At 39.5% G+C, this 19,064-nt stretch overlaps 1 protein-coding gene across 4 annotated transcripts in view; it reads left to right on the top strand.

Annotated features, from left to right (window-relative positions):
* Nucleotides 1–5,634, top strand: part of TLE4 (transducin-like enhancer of split 4) — a 135,561-nt gene extending 129,927 nt beyond the window's left edge. For all 4 annotated transcript variants that reach the window (XM_012721512.1, XM_004677549.2, XM_004677551.2 and 1 more), the window contains 5 exons: nucleotides 300–547; nucleotides 1,777–1,924; nucleotides 2,454–2,604; nucleotides 2,972–3,048; nucleotides 3,964–5,634. In XM_012721512.1, coding sequence (XP_012576966.1) covers nucleotides 300–547; nucleotides 1,777–1,924; nucleotides 2,454–2,604; nucleotides 2,972–3,048; nucleotides 3,964–4,071 — 732 coding nt within the window. In that variant the 3' untranslated portion in view covers nucleotides 4,072–5,634. The remainder of the gene's footprint in view (nucleotides 1–299; nucleotides 548–1,776; nucleotides 1,925–2,453; nucleotides 2,605–2,971; nucleotides 3,049–3,963) is intronic.
* The last annotated feature ends 13,430 nt before the right edge of the window (nucleotides 5,635–19,064 follow it).

Here is a 19,064-nt window from a genome sequence, read left to right as displayed (position 1 = left end):
CAGGTTTAGATGACTCAGGCAGCTAGTGGATTTTGGTGGTGGTGGGAGTGGGTCTAAGATCTTTGCATTTTCATGCTAATTAAGATTAAATATCTCTGCACTAAATTTTGTAGATCAAGTTTAAGTACTTCCCTAATTTCATGTAATTTTCTAGCATTAATCCACTTTATCATTGTCATGAGTAAAAATGGCTCATTAAAACCAGGAGGGAACACAATACTTTTATGGATTTCTGCTCTCATGTTAATGCTGTTTTCCTTTCCTCATGAGTAATCTCTTGATGGGTTTTGTCTCTACAGAACAGGGATAACTACATCCGTTCCTGCCGATTGCTCCCTGATGGTCGCACCCTCATTGTGGGAGGGGAAGCCAGTACTCTGTCCATTTGGGACCTGGCGGCTCCCACCCCTCGCATCAAGGCGGAGCTGACGTCCTCGGCCCCCGCCTGCTACGCCCTGGCCATCAGCCCTGACTCCAAGGTCTGCTTCTCGTGCTGCAGTGACGGCAACATCGCCGTGTGGGACCTGCACAACCAGACACTGGTGAGGTGGGTCAGCAGCGTCCCTGACCAGGGTGTAAGGAGGAACCACTTTTACCACCCTCTGCCAGAACTCTGTGTGTGTGTGTGTGTGTGTGTGTGTGTGTGTGTAAAGGTGTTTGTTGTTTTTAAATTTTTTACTCTTTCAACATACTGATTGTCATCATTCATGTTCTCAAAAATTGAGGTCAGTTTTGCATAATTAATGTATGTAATATAATGTATGAACTCATTAGACATCTGTAATTTGCCATCTGTGCCTGTTACCAAGCACCACTGTCAGTAGAACCTGGTAAAGATTCACACTGTGTGCTGCTGTTCTTGCTGCCATATGTACCTGACATGTTTGTTTCTGCAACAAATGTTGAGCACCTATCATGGGCTGAGGCATGCAGGAGCTGCTCACTCTAAAGTGAACTTGATCTCTAATCCTATGGTGAAGGAGGCCTAGACATAACTAAGATGCTTATTTAGAAATGAGTTCAGTCAGATTGGCATTGGTAGTTGAAGCCCTGAAAGGAGTAAGGTTGTAATCGAATAAGTCGAAGGGAAGCCGTAAGGATTTTCTACAGTCCTTCTATAACGTTCTGCAGGACTGTGCCCTGTAGATTGACTTCCCCGGTCCCCTCAAAAACGAGTCATCAAATTAAAACTGATGTTCCTTTTGGGTAAAGTTTTCAGAGGAACTACTTCTAACCCCTTCTCTGCCAGTACCTGTGGTGCACCCTGAGGAGTGATTTCTAGGATGCTGAACACACCACTGCTGTTCTTGTGCCTGCCTTGAGAGTAGGGCCTCGTCCTTCACAGCCACCGCAGTCACACCGTTGTTCCCTGGGCCCACCCCAGAGCTGTGCAGCAGGGAAAGTATCCCTTACACCCCCTTCAGTTCCCTTCTTCATATCATAGTGATCAAATGGATCTCAATATATCTTGGCTATCTCATATATGTATAACTGTGCTTGCTTCTGTTTATTTCAATTGGGAATCTTTTTTTACATCAGTTGTACAAATGTAAGAGGAATTTGCCAAGTGTTCAAAAGTAAAAATTTAGGAGATTTAGCATCTTAGTTATATCTCTGCTATAATCTCTCTGCTAGTGTACTTTATTACTTGAATAATTAGAAAACATAAGACTAAAATGAAATCTATAAATGAAATTTATCACTGAGGAATTTTACATTGAGTTTAACTTAAAAACTAACATTTTAAGGGCGCTCCCTCCATTTTGACATTTTCAGGCAATTCCAGGGCCACACAGATGGGGCCAGCTGTATTGACATTTCCAATGATGGCACCAAGCTCTGGACGGGCGGCCTGGACAACACGGTCAGGTCCTGGGACCTGCGCGAAGGGCGGCAGCTGCAGCAGCACGACTTCACCTCGCAGGTACGCGCCTGTGACATCGCAGGCGATGTGGTCTTGTGAAATGTATAATGTGATTAAGGGACAGTTTATTTACTGTGTAGTTTCCTAGCTTTATTCCACTTTATCATTATCAGAATTAGAAATGGTTCATTAAACCATGGGGGAACTTGATACTTCCATGGGTTTCTGTATGAACTTGCAGTGAGGTGTTGCTTTCATCTCGACATTAGATAACTGAAAAAGGTCATTGTTTTTTTTGTCAGATTACAGTATGTGTACATACAGCTACAGAGAGAGCTTTGTAAAAGCTCATTATAAGCTTTGAACGGGTTTTTATGTCAAAATTACATAATGGATTGCTAAGCTATAGTGTGGTGATCTGTCTCTCTGTTATGGGCTTATCCATTTGACTTTGGTGTCTTCCTATAAAATTTAAGTAATCTTGTGCTCCTTCATAAGTTTAGTAGTATCCCTGGAAGAGGGATTACATTCTAGTTAGAAGAAATGTGGCTTCTATAACCATCATCACTATCACTTGTTTGAATTCTAGATCTTTTCTCTGGGCTACTGCCCTACCGGAGAGTGGCTTGCAGTGGGGATGGAGAACAGCAATGTGGAAGTGCTGCATGTCACCAAGCCAGACAAGTACCAGCTCCATCTGCATGAGAGCTGTGTGCTCTCGCTCAAGTTTGCCCATTGTGGTGAGCAAGCCCCTCTTAACAGTTTCTGACAGCTAGTCATCCCTTCTGCCCTCCTGCTGATAGTGCATTTTCAGTCCTGCATCCCTTAGTTCATTAATGTGTCCCTCTTCATAATTACATTAATTCCTTATACTTGCCTGTTTCCGTAATGCCTTGTAATTTTCTAGCATTCACCCCTTTCCTTTATCCTTGGCATAACTATAAATGGTTCATTGCATCTAGGGGAGAGGGTTTTACTTTGCAAGTAATAAGAGTTGTTTTTCTGAATTTAGTTGAGTTTTTTGTGAATAGTTTGATGTTCTTTACAGAAATCTCGGGTGTCTGACAGTAACATGATCATTACAGTTCTTGAATCCTCTTCCTGTAGGCAAGTGGTTTGTAAGCACTGGAAAGGACAACCTTCTGAATGCCTGGAGAACACCTTATGGGGCCAGTATATTCCAGGTAACACTTCAGTCTTTGTCCCAGCCAGCTTTTTGTAATAAAATAAATATATTGGAGAGAGAGAGAAAGAGTTGTCTGTGTGTGTTCATATAGTAGCTCTGAAGTAAAATTTATTTACCAAAAGTTGTGATCCACTATCCACAAAACTTGAGAAATTTGTAGTGGGTTAGCATATGCTCGTCAAACATTTAAGTATTCAGAAGGCCTGAATAAAATTCTATAGGTTGCATTGCTTGTTCGTTTAGTACTTTCATTTCAAAAGTGACATTCAGCCCTTGTGGTTAGTGTAGTGGCCATGGTATCCAGTACACTAACTCTGATATAGTCTTTATCTTTTGAACTTCTTTCCACTTGTAGCTCTGTATTCAGTTTCTACACAGGAGAATTAGGCTTTATATTGGAAATATTTTTACATTCTCTATCTCAAAATATGTAATCTTTGCAATGCCCTTTCCCATGTATTTCTTCACGTGAACTCTGTGGCGACCCTCTGAGGTGACAGGTAAGATGTTTACTTTTGTGAGAAAACAGGCTCACACCAGTTAAGTGAAGCATCCTGGGTTCCACAGTGCAGCCTAAATCAAAACCCTCTGTCTGAAGTTGAGTTTTCCATGCTGATCCTACTCTACCAGAGAATAGTTTGGCATGTGGTGTGGCATCCTCAGAGGTGTTCTTATACTGATATTGCCGCCACAAGTGCAAAAACCACTGGATGGACATGGTGAGGTGGCCCAAGGAAAATGTCCAGCTTGACCATTTTAAGTCAGCACGGTGATTCTCTTTCTTCCCCCTTGTCTTCTATTTAGTCAACAGAACACGTTATACTTATTTTGCTCTAGTTCCTGCAGTCCTACCTCTCAGTATTCATGATTTTCCTTTCGATATATAACATTTCTATTTTTATTTCCTTCCTAGTCCAAAGAATCCTCATCGGTGCTTAGCTGTGACATCTCTGTGGATGACAAATACATTGTCACCGGCTCTGGGGATAAGAAGGCCACAGTTTATGAAGTCATTTATTAAGGACAAATCTTCATACAAACTAGACTCCTTCTCATTATAGCACTTTGTTCTATCACCCCTTCTCCCCCACCTAAAACCAAGGATTTCAAATACTCATTGCAGTTGTGGAGTTGAATTTCCTTTCTCACCCCCACTTCTTCCTTGCTATTGAATTGTGAATATTCGTTAAGAACCTGTGATACCAAATCTTCAGCTATTTACTTGGAAGAACATGGAATAACCATACATAACAGTGAACGGAATCTTTAATTATGTATTATATCTGTAATATATTTATTTTGTTTAAAGAAGGCTTTCTAACAACGACTGACTAAATAAAGCTGTCTGCTTCTGCATCGTTAATGAAGATGCGTTGTATTTGATATCTCCCCCCCCCTTTTTTTGGCAAGGGAGGGGACAGGAAGGTTTAAAATAATTGATTTAAAATGTCACTAAATGTAGACTAATGACTGTATAGAGATGTGAAATGTACAATTACATATGAAGCAATATGTTGCTGTGCTGTTAGATTTTTTCTTTTCTACTTATTTTAAAGATGTTTGGGAATTTGAACAATTAGAACATATGACAGGCCAAGTCATAATTCATTTGAGTCTATTTGGACAACTTTAACCAATATATCTATAGCTTTAGATTATATTTGATAAAAGTAATTGGATTTTTTTTCTTTTTTGACTTGTTAACAAGTGTCTTTGTAATATGTTTTTAATTCCTTTTTTTTATTGTATTATAGACAGATGAACAAATTAAATTTGGCCTCAAAGAGAGAACTTAATCCCTCCTGGATATTTTTGCCACGTTTCTTTGCAAAGGGAGATGTGTATCTTTGGGCAGTTTTGTCTTTATCAGAAATTATGGGCTGTTTGGCATGTTCTTTGGCAACTGCACTGATTCCAGGGAGATTTCCTCCCACTGTGCAAGTCTAGTCTTTTACAAACAAGGACAGCAGAGGAGGACTCGCAAGGACCTCTCTGAAAACCAGAAAGAATGGACTCTCACCTGGGATGAGGACTTGCTTTCTTTACCTCCAGTTCTTTCCATGTCTTAGTTGGATGTCCCTGAAATGGACACAGGCTGTGCCATTGTGCCAGAATCATTGTGTTATCTTTTATGTTGTTGTTGCTGTTGTTAAAACTATGATATGTGACTCCTTTTTTTATTGTTATTTTTTGTTTGAATGCTTTAAAAAAATCTTTTAAGTCTGTGGATCTGCTGATGTACAGTGCCTTTGCTGCTATGGATCAAAATCAAGAGAACCGTGTAGATAAACTTTATTGTATAAGTAGAAAATTACTTAATTTCTTACTAGAAATGGATGGATGCTGCAAGTTGAAATGGGCTGTCCGTTGACGTTCCTAATGTGGTAGCAGAAAAAATGGTGTCTTAAGTGCTTAGTGTTTGATGTCATTAACAGTTTCGTAAAACTCTACAGTGTAGAAAGATTTTGATACTAAACTGTGCATTGTACATAGTTCTGATGCATTGTATTGACCACCAGTACTTCTATAATGGTAGATTGTTTGTGCATTCAGACTTTTAAGCATTAAACATAAATAACTTCTAGTAAGCTTATTTCTAATTCTTTGTTTTGCTGGCCTTTTTTATCTTTGACTACCTGCTTCTGCATATTCAAAATTAAACATTTTGAGTTTTCTTCAAGGGAAATTGGTGTTAAAGTTAAATGTGGATTTTTTTTCATTGTTACCATAGTTCTACTGTCCTGAGCACTGGAAGAGATAATGGAAGTTATTGCTGATAGGTTGTTACCAAATTCAGTACCTCCTTGATTTGTAAAAATACACTCGGTTGAAAATCCATGTCACCAAAAGTCTTGAAACTTGAAAGCTGTTGCCGTCCAATGTGTACTAGTAGCCACTTCTGTTTGAGTTTAATTTAACTGACTCTGTTAAATTAAAATGGAATTTATCAGCCACACTATCTACATTTGAGGTATTGGTCACATGGCTAACGACTACCATATTGGACTGTGTGCACTTACAGGACATTTCCATCATCACAGGAAATTCTGTGGGACCAGCGCGGCCACTGGGTTTGAGAAACATTTCCTACCTAAAACAGTCAACTCTTGAAAGCACCAGGCCCTTGGGGTATAAAGTTACAGCAAAAGTGGGAGCTTCAAGAAATCTGAACTGGGTGAGAATCAGTAAGTTGGCAGTTGAAGGCTCCTGGCTGGAAGGCTGGGGCCTGCAAATGTAGCTGGTCAGCTGTGAGGGTTGACTCTTCAGGTCATGAGAGTTGGTGCGCTTGCACTGTTGGGGCTGGAAACCACTTTTAAAGCTGTGGGTGCTGCTGCATTTTAAGAAGTATCCTTCGCTCAGTTATTTTGCTGTTTGTCCTTACTAAATTTTTCTATTTGGGGGAGGGGGGGGTGGTTGAGACATTTGTTATGTTTGTCTCCTGTTAATATGTCTTAGGTCTATTTTAATTCCCTGATCCAGCCAAAATAAAGTGTAAAGGTGAAATATTGTTCGTAAAGATAGACTGACAAATCTGATTACATGAAAATTGAAAACTTTCACAAAAGATACCACAGGCAATGAGAAAAAAATAAAAATGCAATGAAAAACACATGCAACACACATCACAAGGAATTAAAAGGAATTAATAGGAATGGGGCAAAAATTACACGAAAGTAATTTATAGGAGAAGAAATTTTAGTGGCCACTAACACAGTACCAGAGAGTATTAGAATGTAACTAAATCAAGATACCATTTTACATCCATCAAACTTTATAAAAATTTTTGATGACTTTTAATATTTTCCTTAGAGGCAATTGCCATAGATAAGTCACAGTTTGAACCAAGACTACTAATTTTTTCCAGAAGCACTGCAAGACTATCCTTTCCCCATCAGGCATCAACAACTCAAATTACCACTACAAACATTCTATTTTTTTTTTTTTTTAAATGATTTACTTATTCAGACAGAACTGGGGTACAGGCCAGAGATGCGGAGGGTGATAGGATTCACCAGAGATAGAACGGGGAGCAGAACAGGCAAATTGACGAAGTACACTGCTGAGGGGAGCAGTGGGCGGGTCAGGAGAGGTCTGCCACACCATGTGGACGCCTCCGGGACAGGCGGGAATCGAACTCATGCGGAAGTGGCTATAGCTTCTTAGTGCAGTGCTTTAACCTGCTGTGCCACCAGGGAGGGACCACATTCTATTTTTTAACGTCACCTTTTGAAACCTGTTTTTATGCCCACCACCACCTCCCTTTTAACTTCAGAGCCCTCACAGTGGTTATAGTGTCCACCAGTTTGTTACGCATTTTATCAAATCGTATACTTTGTGAACCATATGCCCAGTTCTTGTTTTTATCATTCCGCTTTGCTTTACAGTTTCCTTGAGCTCTTGTCCAGTTTGCTGTGGGTGGTAACATTTTTTCTTTACGGATAAATAGTATTCCACAGGGTGGATATACCACATCCTGATCCAGTCGTCTATCAGTGGATATCAGGCTGCCTCCACCTCCTAGTTATTTTATGTAGTCCAGCATCAAATTTCTTTAGACATGATAGTGGAGTGAGTCATTTTGACACAGTGTATGCTGCTGTGTCTCCACTTTCAGAAGGAGAGATTGCCGGCCTCAAGGAGCTACCATGGTGATCAAGGGCCTTTAGTAATTGTTGAAACATCGTTCTTGGGCTTGCCACAGTTTGTACTCGAGCATCTGAAAAAAAAAAAATCACTGATCTATGGAAAACTCCATTTGAATGAGAGAACAGTGATCTAGGACTTCAGTGTAACTCCCAAGAGATGGAAGATGGAAGGAAGCCCAGATTGAAGAATGCTTCAAGACCTTGTGAAGACTGGCAGACCAAGTGTAAAGAGACAGATTTCTGGAATCTCCACCTCTTGTTTCCTGGCCACTGCTTTGCAGCACAGCTTCATGGTCATTGACATGCTGAAGACAGGCTTTGTCCTGGAATGGAATACACAACTGCAGCCCTGCAATGTGAATGAGTGGTTGGGACTACACAGTCATGGGATACCCAGAAATTCAAGCCATGTTATCACAAAATTCTGGGACCCTGCAAGGTGAAAGCGGGAGACATTGCTGTGCCACCACAGGAGGTGACATTCTGGACAGAGTTCAGTGCACATGTGAGATGTGAGTGCTAGACACCCTTCTCAGTGAACAACCCTCAGTTGTCTACCTGTCTACTTTTTGGCATCTTCAGTTACGGATGTTATTAAGCCAGCTCAGTATAGTATGGAAAAAAATTGTCCAGGCTATCAGTTATTTGCAGCAGTTGTATTGAAATTCAACATTAAGAGTCAAAAAATGGTAGTGATTATAAAGACAAGGACATTCTTGGATATTCTTAGCTGCAGAGTGACTCTCACTGGGGTATTTGTAGAGACCCAAAACCACCCCTGTTCTTTTGACCAAGTTGCATTTATTTGCCTTTCAGTCAGAACTGACCATGGGTGGAAATGGCTTTTTTAGATAAATCAAACCCATCAGAAAATCTCTCACGTATTAGAACAGTTTAGCAGCAATGCTAGCATAATGGTAGGAACTCTTTCCTCGTAAACGGCTATTTTTAATTTAGTTGTGGGGTTTTGGCAGCAAATGAGACACTTGGTCCCAGTAGAAATCAGCAGGGGAAACTGGCTCTGGTTTCCCCCTCTCCTGGGAAGGAAATGCTCGAGTGGGACCTAGGTCTCTGGCCTGCAGGGAAGGAGAAACCCCACAGGGTTGCCTTTCCTTCAACAGAAAACCACAAGCTCATGTGTTTTCACAAAAGTTGTTCCTTTTGATCTCCTAGCCAATCCAGATGGGCTAGATGCTGGAATACTGAATATACACAAAACAGAAAGGATCAGAGGAGAAAAGATTTGCCCAAACAAACTCCCTATCTCCCATGGAAGACAAGCCAACCTGCACCCTGAGGCTCAGGACTTGCCCTTGGAATTCTGTGCCTCCTGCCAAGCGTGCCAGATTGGAAGAAAAACAGAAAGGGGGACATTCTCCCTTTGTTGCACTTTGGCCCTGTCACAATGCTAACTTGCTTGACATGTCAACTACAGAGAGCCTGTTGAAAACTTAATCACAAACTGTCCTCTGAGTCTCTGTGGTGTGTGTACCTACCATGAGCAGAATGCAGCCAGATAACCACTTAGGCATGTCAACTTCCCCAGACCTGACCCTCTGCCCACTTATTGCCTCAGGCAGGTGTCACTCCCTGTGGCCCGATGATGAGACTACTCAGAACCAATATGTTTTATGAAATTTTGAAGAAAACGTAAACTTACATAAATGTCATGCTTTGTTTAAGTTGAGGCTGGCAAAATAAACACACTGCAAGATGTTTGTAAGGTACCTGGGTTTTAGAGTTTAAGCAGTAGATTTTGACCTGTTTATATGGAGGCCAAACTAATGCCCAAATTGTTTGCCAGTATTTCTCACTAGACCTAAGTAGCTATTAGTCATTTTCCTTCTTGCCCTAGATGTCTACACATCCTCTTGTAGAAGCAACTACCAGAGGTGGTGCCCTGACCCTGTCATCGGCCATGTGACAAGAGGAACTAGTTCAACTAGAGATCTTTGTCCCTCTAAGAAGTTGTGGGGGGGCCCTCCCTGGTGGTACAACGAGTTAAAACCCAGCACTACAAAGCTAGCAAAAGCTGCTGCAGCCTGAGTTCCATCCCCAGCCAGGGAGCTGACCCACATAGCACAACAGACCTCTCCTGACACTTCTGCTGCTCCCCTCAGCAGTGTACTTAAATCGATATGCCTGTTGTGTTCCCCACTCTGTCTCTGGTGAATCCTCTCACCGCCCCTGCACCGGTGTCCTGGCACACTTGGCAGGAGGCACAGAATTCCAGTTCTGTATGTATAAATAAATGCATCTTAAAAAAAAAAAGTTGGAAACGAAGGAGACCAAATATGTAGTCATGCAAAGAGGATGCTGCAGCCCTTGGGACCGTGGGGCTCCAGCAGCAAAAACTGTCAGGTGGAGCATGAGCACTTCTTCCTGCAGGACCAGGAACACAGGGACAGGAAGGGACACCGGCAGCAATCACCACAGGGGTAGAGTGAAGCCCACGGACCACCATGCCTCAGCAGAGCAACATTCCTTAAGACAACCATTTTTGAAAACTGAGTTCTTTGTCTGCCAGTGAGTTTAACTTAAATACTGAATTCACTTCCATTTCTAGTAGCTCAGATTTTAATGTCTTGCATGCAATGCAGAGAAACCTGGTGCTGCTGAGAACAAAATCACCACCCTGTGTTCTATTAGTTTTTCCCAGATGAATGAAAACAAGACTTTGTTTCTGCAATAATTGAAAAAACAATCTGTTGAGACTTGTTCTTGAATCTCCTTCAGATTTTCATAGCCCATTTTGCTTTTCCTCCAAGTAGACAAGCACCATTGCAATGTGATTTCAAGTTTTATAATTGAGTCTGAGGATTCAGAGTTAGAGTTGCCATATGGAAAGTCATCCCCACTGCATGTGTATCTTTGAGTTTCAAAGTTGTGATGTGAACACCACCAGTCCCCCAGACACATGGGCTTATATATGTTGGATATTAACCCCCTCATCTGATATTGTTTGTAAATATTTTCTCCCACTCTTCATTGTTTTGTTTCTTTTGCTATGCAGATAGGTTTTCACTTTGAAGTAGTCTCACTTGTTTATTTTTGGTTTTGTTGTTATGTCTAAAAGCCATTGCCAAGATCAATGTCAAAGAGATGTTCCCTACATTTTCTTCTAGAAGTTTTGTGTTTTCAGATCTACAGTTAGTCTTTAATCCACTTCACATAAGTGTGTGTGTGTGTGACAAGATAGGAGTCTAATTTAATTCTTTAGCATGTAAATACAGAGTTTTAACTAATTTTATGTTAAAGACTCAATTTTCCCAGTCTGAGTAGTCTTAGCTCATTGACTACTGGATGTACAACATGGATTTATTTCCAGACTTTCAATTCAATTTTTTTTTTTTTGCCTATGTGTCTGCTTTTATACCAGTATCTACTACTGTTTGATTATTCTTAACTTTGCAGTATAATTTAGAATCAGAAATTGTAATGCCTTCAGTTTTATTGTTTCTTAAGGTGGTTCTAGCTGTAGTGGATCTTGGGCAGTTACATATAAATGTTTGGGTCACTTCTATTTCTGTGAAAAATGCCATTGGAATTTTGGTAGGAACTGCATTGAATCTGTACATTGCTTTTAAAAATATGGACATTTTAACAATTAATTATGAATCACAAACACATGAGATATTTTGTGTGTGTTCCATTTCTTGTGTCAATTCTCACAGTTCTCAGTATACAAGTCTTCCAATTCCCTTACTAAGTTTATCCCAAAGTATTTTCTTTGATACTCTAGTAACAGTTCATTTATACTACTATAAATTGGGTTGTTTTCTTTCTCTTTTTCATCACTCATTGTTAGGATATAAATATGCAACTGATTTTCGTATATTGATTTTGCATCCTACAATTTTATTGAATTTGTTTACTGTTCTAACAGTTGTTTTTGTGGAGTCATTAAGGTTTTCTATGTCAGATCATGTCACCTACAAACAGATAATTTTACTTCTTTAAGGTTTAAATGCCTTTAACTTCTATTCTTTTTACCTACATGCTCTAAGACTTCTGGCAATGTGTTATTAAAGAAGTGGTTACAATGGGTACCTTTGTCTTGTTCCTGATACTAGAGTAAAAGCTTTCAATCTTTCAACTGAGCAAAATGTTATCTGTGTATTGGTCAGATATGACCTTTATTATGTTGAGGTATTTTCCTTCTATACCCAATTTGTTTTTAGTATGAAAGGATATTAACTTTTGTCAAAATTCTTTCTCTTTATGGATAGGATCAAGTGATTTTCATCTTATTAATATGGCATATCATTTTTATTAATTTGCATATGCTGAACCATCCTAGCACCCCAGAAATGGGGTGATCATGGTATATGAGCCTTTTATTGTGGTGTTGAATTTGATTGGTTATACTTCTGTTAAGAATTTTTTCATCCACATTCATCAGGGATGTTGGCCTATAGTTCTTACATTGCTTTATTGTTGGGTTGACTTTGTCCTCATAAAATGAGTCTGGACATGTGGAGTGTTCTTTTTAACTGATATAGACTTTTTTCACACATTTTCATTCTTTCTGTTTCTATCCCTGGATAATCAAATGATCTGTCTTTGAGTTTTCAGTTTCTTCTGTATGATAAAGTTTGTTGAATGTATAGATTCCATCACCAGATTACTTGATCCAGGATTAATGGCATTTTTTATGATTTCCATGTTTATTAAACTTGTTTATTAAACAAGTTTAAAATTATTGTTTTTCCATATTTATTAAAATGAGTTTTTTAAACTCATTTTGTTCATTATTGTTTTTCTGATTCAGTTGTCCGAGTTCTCTTGCATTTCATTGTGTTTTTTATTTCAAATTTATTTATACATACAGAGTTAGGGTAATACAGGCCAGAGGTGCAGGGGTTGTGAGAGGATTTACCAGAGACAGAGTGGGGAGTAGAACAGGCCAAGAGAGGTCTGCTGAGCCATGTGGATCACCTCCGGGGCGGGGATGGAACACATGCTGAAGTGGCTTGATCTTTTTAGTGCTGTGTTTTAACCCACTGTGCCACCAGGGAGGACCCTCACTGTGTTTCTTTAAAATAATTACTTCAAATTTTCTGTGAAGCAAATTGTAGGCATTTATTTGGGGTGGATTACTGGAAATGTATTGACTTACTTTGGCAGTGTCATATTTGTCTGACTCCTCACAATTCATGTTGTTGTAACTTGATGTCCATGCATTTGAAGGAACAAATGTCTCCCAGTCTTTAACAAAACTTTACATTTACCTCGCTTTGGCAGGTATAAAGACAGACTTCCTGCAGTCTGTTTCTTGGGCTGATAAGGATGTTCTCTGGAATTCCAGTTGTGTTTGACTGGCGTCAGACATGCTACAGGGTAGGCAGTGGAGTGCAGGGTTGATAGACTTGCTGCACTTGGCTGTTGCTACTCTCTGGCCCCTGGATGGGTGAGACTGCCTCCAGCATTTACCCATTGGGATATTGCTGCTGCAACAAGGGTGCAGGCCAGGCTTGTAAAAACATGTCTTGGTCTCGGACAACAAGGGATGTCATGATTACCTATTTGGACTAAGCATGTCCACAGAAGCACTTTTGTCCACGGACAGAAACCAAACTGTTATTCACTGGAAAGCGGTATCCACAGAAGGTACGTCTGATTCAGCCATCTTGGTATCACTCTATTAAGGTTTATTATATTTATAAAATGTTTTAAATTCCTCATATATTGCTGTGAATGGTTTTATGGAAATATAATTTGCAATCATCTGGCATTTTCATAGACAATTCCATGTTACTTAATTTTCCAAATAATTGCAAGTATTCCTTTAACCTAAATTTAAAGTATTTGATGGAAAAATGCTTGAATGCATTGACATTCCTCTGCTTTTAATTCATTTCAAATGATGCTGTAAACCTTCCTAAGGGCAAAAGTTGATGTAATAATTATTTTGCTGTGCTATATGTAACAGCTATGATTTTTATTAGCGATCACTAGCAAATGAAATTCATCTCTTACTATATGCCAAGCACAATGCCAAATGCTTTACTCACATGATATCATTTTTTTCCTCATAACAACTCTATGAAGTACAAATAAGGATCTTCAAAACTTATTTGAAATCCTTGGACTCACATGCATTTGGGAACCCAGGTAAGTTTTGGATTTAAATTTACACCCCACCCTGAGCGCTCTCTCTCTCTCTCTATATATATATATAGCTCAACTGAATCAATTTTTCCTGGGGTTAAGTATAAATTTCGTATTAAGTAAGTAAGTAGTAACTATAAACATCTACTACTCAGTGAAGTCAGGTTTGTCCCAAATGTATCATGAAAAGAAATCTGATATTCTTTGGGTTTTTCATCTGAGAATTGAAAATAAGCGATTTGTGAATTGGTATTCTTGCTATCCCATTTTACAGATGAGAAATCAGATCCACAGAGGTCAAGTGATGAGGCACATAGTTTGACGCCCACGTCAGTGTACTTTACTCTTCTCCACCATCCGCATGTCTATGAAGTCCCCTAGAGTATTCCTTTGGCTTCCAACCCTTGTTGCTCACGCCCCATTCCCATGTACGAATCCTTTGTGCCTTCCATGTCCTTTTTCTCAATCATGTACTCTTATTATGTCCAGGCAAAGTTCCCTACTTCTTCTTAAAACAAACAAAAACTATAGAACCTAGGCTTTTCTACAATGTCCTCAGTTTTGAGCAGCTTGCTTCTTGTTTGTGCTATTTTCTATGTGACTAAAAGTTGGATCTTAGGCCTCCCTGGTGGTGCAAGGGGTTATGTGACAGCACATGAGGTAATCCACATCCACAGCAGCATGAGTTTGATTCCCCAGCCAGGGAGGTAACCCACATGGTGTGGCAGACTTCACCTGTCCTGTCTGCTTCTCCCCTCAGCAGTGTATTTCAGTAGATCTGCCTGTCTGCTCCCCACTCTGTCTCTGGTGAATCTTTTCATCCCATGCACCTCTGGTCTGCACCCCAGGTCTTGTATGCATGAGTAAATAAATCTTTTTAAAAAAAAAGAAAACAAAAGTTTGATCTTTAGGCTAGAAATAACATTTAAAATTATATACATAAATGATGGCAAAAACGTAATTCACCAAAAATAGCTTTCAAATTTTCTGATAGGAAATGTTCTTGACCTTATTTATTTTTTTTCTTACAAACTTCAAATGTGGATATCTTTTTTTTTACTTTTTATTACTCTTTTCACTAAGTAGTATGGTGTTGTGGCTCCTTTGTTTTTGAAAAGCATTTTGTAGCCTGTGAGACTGTCTTGTTTGAAAGATGGGTCTTGCAAGAAGATTTACATTGATTAGTGTGTTTTGGTTTTCGAGTCAAGTGTGGTAGCTAAAAAAGGATTGTTTACAGTTGTGTTCAAATTATATTGAGATCATAGGAAAAGCTGCTTACAGGGTGGATTGAATGCTGAGGCAGAGGACACAGGTTGCTTGAAATTCTAGAAGCTACTATTGTAGGTTCACAAAGACATTTTGATCTATTGCTCTAATCTGAGGACAGTTTGATTATGTACTCTGAGTTGTTAATGTCACACACCAGTATTAAAAAGGTTGATTCTCTCTACTACCAAGAAAAGAACTCATAGGGAATCTGGAGAGTAGACTTTATAGAGCTTTAATTAACACCTCATCACAGAACTTGGACCAGTTATGTTACTATCTAAATTGTTTTCCTGTGAAAAACAAGGCTGCAGAGCCTGTATGGGGAAGCACTGTGCTGTTTAGACAAGTGCATAATTGGTTCCCTAGAGGAGAACTGGGCAGCTTGGAGTGTTTTAAGCATTTAAAGGGTCATCTTTTAGGGATGTTGCAAAACTGCAATCCTTTTCATCTGCAGTTCCAGAAAATCTTTCCTGAAATCGCCAACAATCCAAGGAGATTATCACTATGTCCAGCACTGAACACTGATACGGCGTTAACTTTGCCATCTCTTTGAAGATAACGATTATATACAGTGCTAGTGGCTGGCACAGCAAGCAATAACAAATGTTAGTTCTTCCCTTTAGTCACCCAACTCCCCTCACACTGTTAGATAAGAGCATTTTCAGCGGATCTTTGCTTTTGGGACTATTATTTAACTAACACATGAATAGAAGTCACCATGTAAAATGTGGCATTAATCAAACAGGTTGACAACTATGTTGAAAAAGAAAAATTAACACAACCTCTTAAGGGCAGATGCGGAAAACCATTTTTTTAGAAGAAAATTCAGTTCCATTCTAATATCTTTTTAAAAAGTCCATATCTTACTGTTGGGATTCACATACACACCCCATCAGATGTGTGTCACTACCAATGTTAATGAATACTGTGGAAAAGTTCAGCTCTTTGACTCAGAGGCCACCCTTTGCTACACATATCTGCACATGAGAAGTTCCTGCATGTGACTCAATTATACGTGTGACTCAAATTGAGTTCTTATTCAAAATATAAATTTTGCTGCTGCTGAGTTGTAGACATCCTATTGCACATTATTGGCCATCATTGAGGAAGGGTCATGGAAGGTAACTAAGTTGTATTCTAAGTTGGTGGATGACTGAGACAAATCTGAGAAAAATTAACTATTCAATCATTCATTTATTCAGCAAATATTTACTACATAGATTCTTTTTGTTTTAACGAATTGAGCTATGTACTTGGGATCCAGAAACACACAGAATATGGATTGTTCCTGACCTCACAGTTTCGAGCTGGACTTCATGTAAATGATTTAGTGATGCCAAAATAATTGTATGGGCTGTTTGCTAGCTCAGAACACAGTAGGAACACACTGGAGGGATATGTAACCCAGGCTTATTGGGGTTAGAATGGACTTTTAAAAAATAAAATCGGGACAGGCTTCTGGAATAAATGAGATCTAGATAGAAACCTGAAGAATAATTAGGAATTTCTCAGATTAAGAATTAGTATAAATGGGAGAAAAGTCAGTGCAGAGGAAACAAATGCAAATGTCCATATGACAGAACAGGGAGACTTCAGATAACATAGAAGCCTTTGCTATGGTTGGTGGTTGGAGTGCAGTGTGGGAGCTTAATAACCAAGGGTAGTTGGACCATGGAGACCCTTGTGAGCCATGTCAAGATTTATGACTTTGTACTTAGAGCATACTATTTTTCACCTGTCAAACTGGCAAAACCAATTTTTAAAATCCAATGTGAGGGAGTGGTAGGTAACAGAAATTCTCTTATATACTGCAGATGAGAGTTGAAATTGGTAAGATATTTTAGAAATGTGCATCAATCATCTAAATAATGTGCATAAGCTTTGACTTAAAATACAATTGCTATGATTGTACTCTAAGTAAATATCTGAGGGAAGAGTCATGGGTTTTCTTCAATGATCTTTACCGCATTTACAGAAGGACAGGATCCAGCAGATATCAAGAACTATTGGAATCAGGGCTTGAATGTCCTATCAATTTTATCTGTTGTTCTCTGGTATCCTTTAATTTTCAGAAGAAAGTGGCATTTCCTCAGGATGGGAAACATCTCCATGGGTTCAATGTTAACAATGGGCATACAGCATATTTTCTGAGCTCTACTTAAAACCAATTCAAAGGAAGGACACTGAAGGCCCAGTGTAGATCAGGAGTTTTCCATGGAAAAATGGTGATGGTGGTGATTGATCTGTGTGTTCCCAAGTACTTAATCATGCGACTTGGTTTTGGGCAAGACCGTGAGGAAGTGAAAAAACATGGCAGTTTTGTTCACAGCTATATGGCCTTCAAGAAGGAGAAAGGGTGCAGCAACTGAGCAGGTAACTTTGGACTTCACATATCCACTGGAATTTCTTTACATGTAGCAAGGCAAATGCTAGATGGAGAATGAGGAATGAGAAACATGGGGTGAATATCAAATTTAAGTTTGATGGCAGAAGTGTGTGTCTCTAAATCCATTCTAAACTAGTTTTTGTGAATTTTCCTATATGTGAATGGAAGTGAGAAATTAATATTTATTCCATGCCTACAATAGCCCTTACTCCGCGGTATGGTTATTATCTGACTACTTAGATACATATGATGGAAGCTAAGGATAGAAAATGTGGAGAGAAGGCATTACAAGAACAGAAATTGAAGGTGGGGGTTGAAATGCTTAAGAGTTGGTAACCAGGTATAGAAATGGAAAAAAAAAAAAAAACAACTCTAGGCACCTGCTGTACTCAGTATCAGACTGCTATAGAAAATCTGGAGGTGCAAACCAGAGGTAGGGATATGGAGATTGAGGACCATTGTAGAGATTCCCCTGTCCATATAAATCACCATAGTCACACCCTAGAAGTAATTCATTGAACAACAGATTTCTACAACAACAACAACATTGGCTAAATGTGGCAAAACAACAACATTTCTACAATGAACTTCCCCAAAGAAGAGCCCTGTATGAGTACAATTTCTGCACCGGGGAGAGACAGGTCTCTTGCCCACCCGTGTCGATGCAGGTAGGTACCTCTCTTTCTCCTTCTCCTAATAAGCCTGTCCTTTTAAAATGTATCCTTCACCTACTTCTATCTGTACAAACATTTCTGCTGGGTAAATTTGCTCTGTGCCACTGAAAGGGAAACTCTGCCAAAAACATTTCTCAGAGGTAAACCCAGGACCCAGCTCACCGAATCCCACATCTCATGAAAATGACATCATACACGCACACGCACATATATATATCCATATACATTTATACTTTATTTCTTTTTGACTTTAACCCTAATTTAGAAGGCCCATTTTCCAAACACATGGAAAGCTGAGAAAGAGACAATAACATACCTGAGTTGGTACAATTAGTAGGTGGCCAAGCCAGGCTTTAATCCCTGACTCCTCTGGGCTGGCTCCTTCTATCACTTATGTTTTTTCAAAATTTGCATTCCAAGGTGTCTTCAGGATTTGGTGGGGTTTCATATTCTATTCTTTTGTATTTTACAAAGGTTGAGCTTATGTAGTACATTTTCTTATCAATGTGATATCACTTTTCCTGTAATTTGTAAAACCTGTGAAAATGATTTGTATCTAAATAAAACTCTAAATTCCTCCCTTGAAAAGGTCCTAGGTGTCCTTGGGGAGCTGACTTTCAGGAAAGAGTGGCAAAATTTCCTGTCCTCCAGATGGTTTTTGCCCACCCTTCACCTCACAGTCATGATAATTCACCAAACAAATATCCTACCCACCACTGGTTATAGAACTAATGGTGGAAAGAGATGTCCTGAACAAACTCCACAAAGGAGTTTATGGACACCACCCCCATCCCAGACCAAAGAGAACCAAGATACCAAGGCCTACAAATCCCCTAATGTCATCAGCAACAAAGGGAAGATTGTTGGGAACCAATGGTGCTGTGAAGCAGTCAGGCTTGCTGAATAACTGGCTGGGCCTGGGGTGGGG

Source organism: Condylura cristata, unplaced genomic scaffold (assembly GCF_000260355.1).
Source record: "Condylura cristata isolate star-nosed mole 26May11 unplaced genomic scaffold, ConCri1.0 scaffold00006, whole genome shotgun sequence".
NCBI lineage: Eukaryota > Metazoa > Chordata > Mammalia > Eulipotyphla > Talpidae > Condylura > Condylura cristata.
Note: the sequence above shows the minus strand (reverse complement) of the source record. Positions and strands in the feature narration are given on the sequence as shown.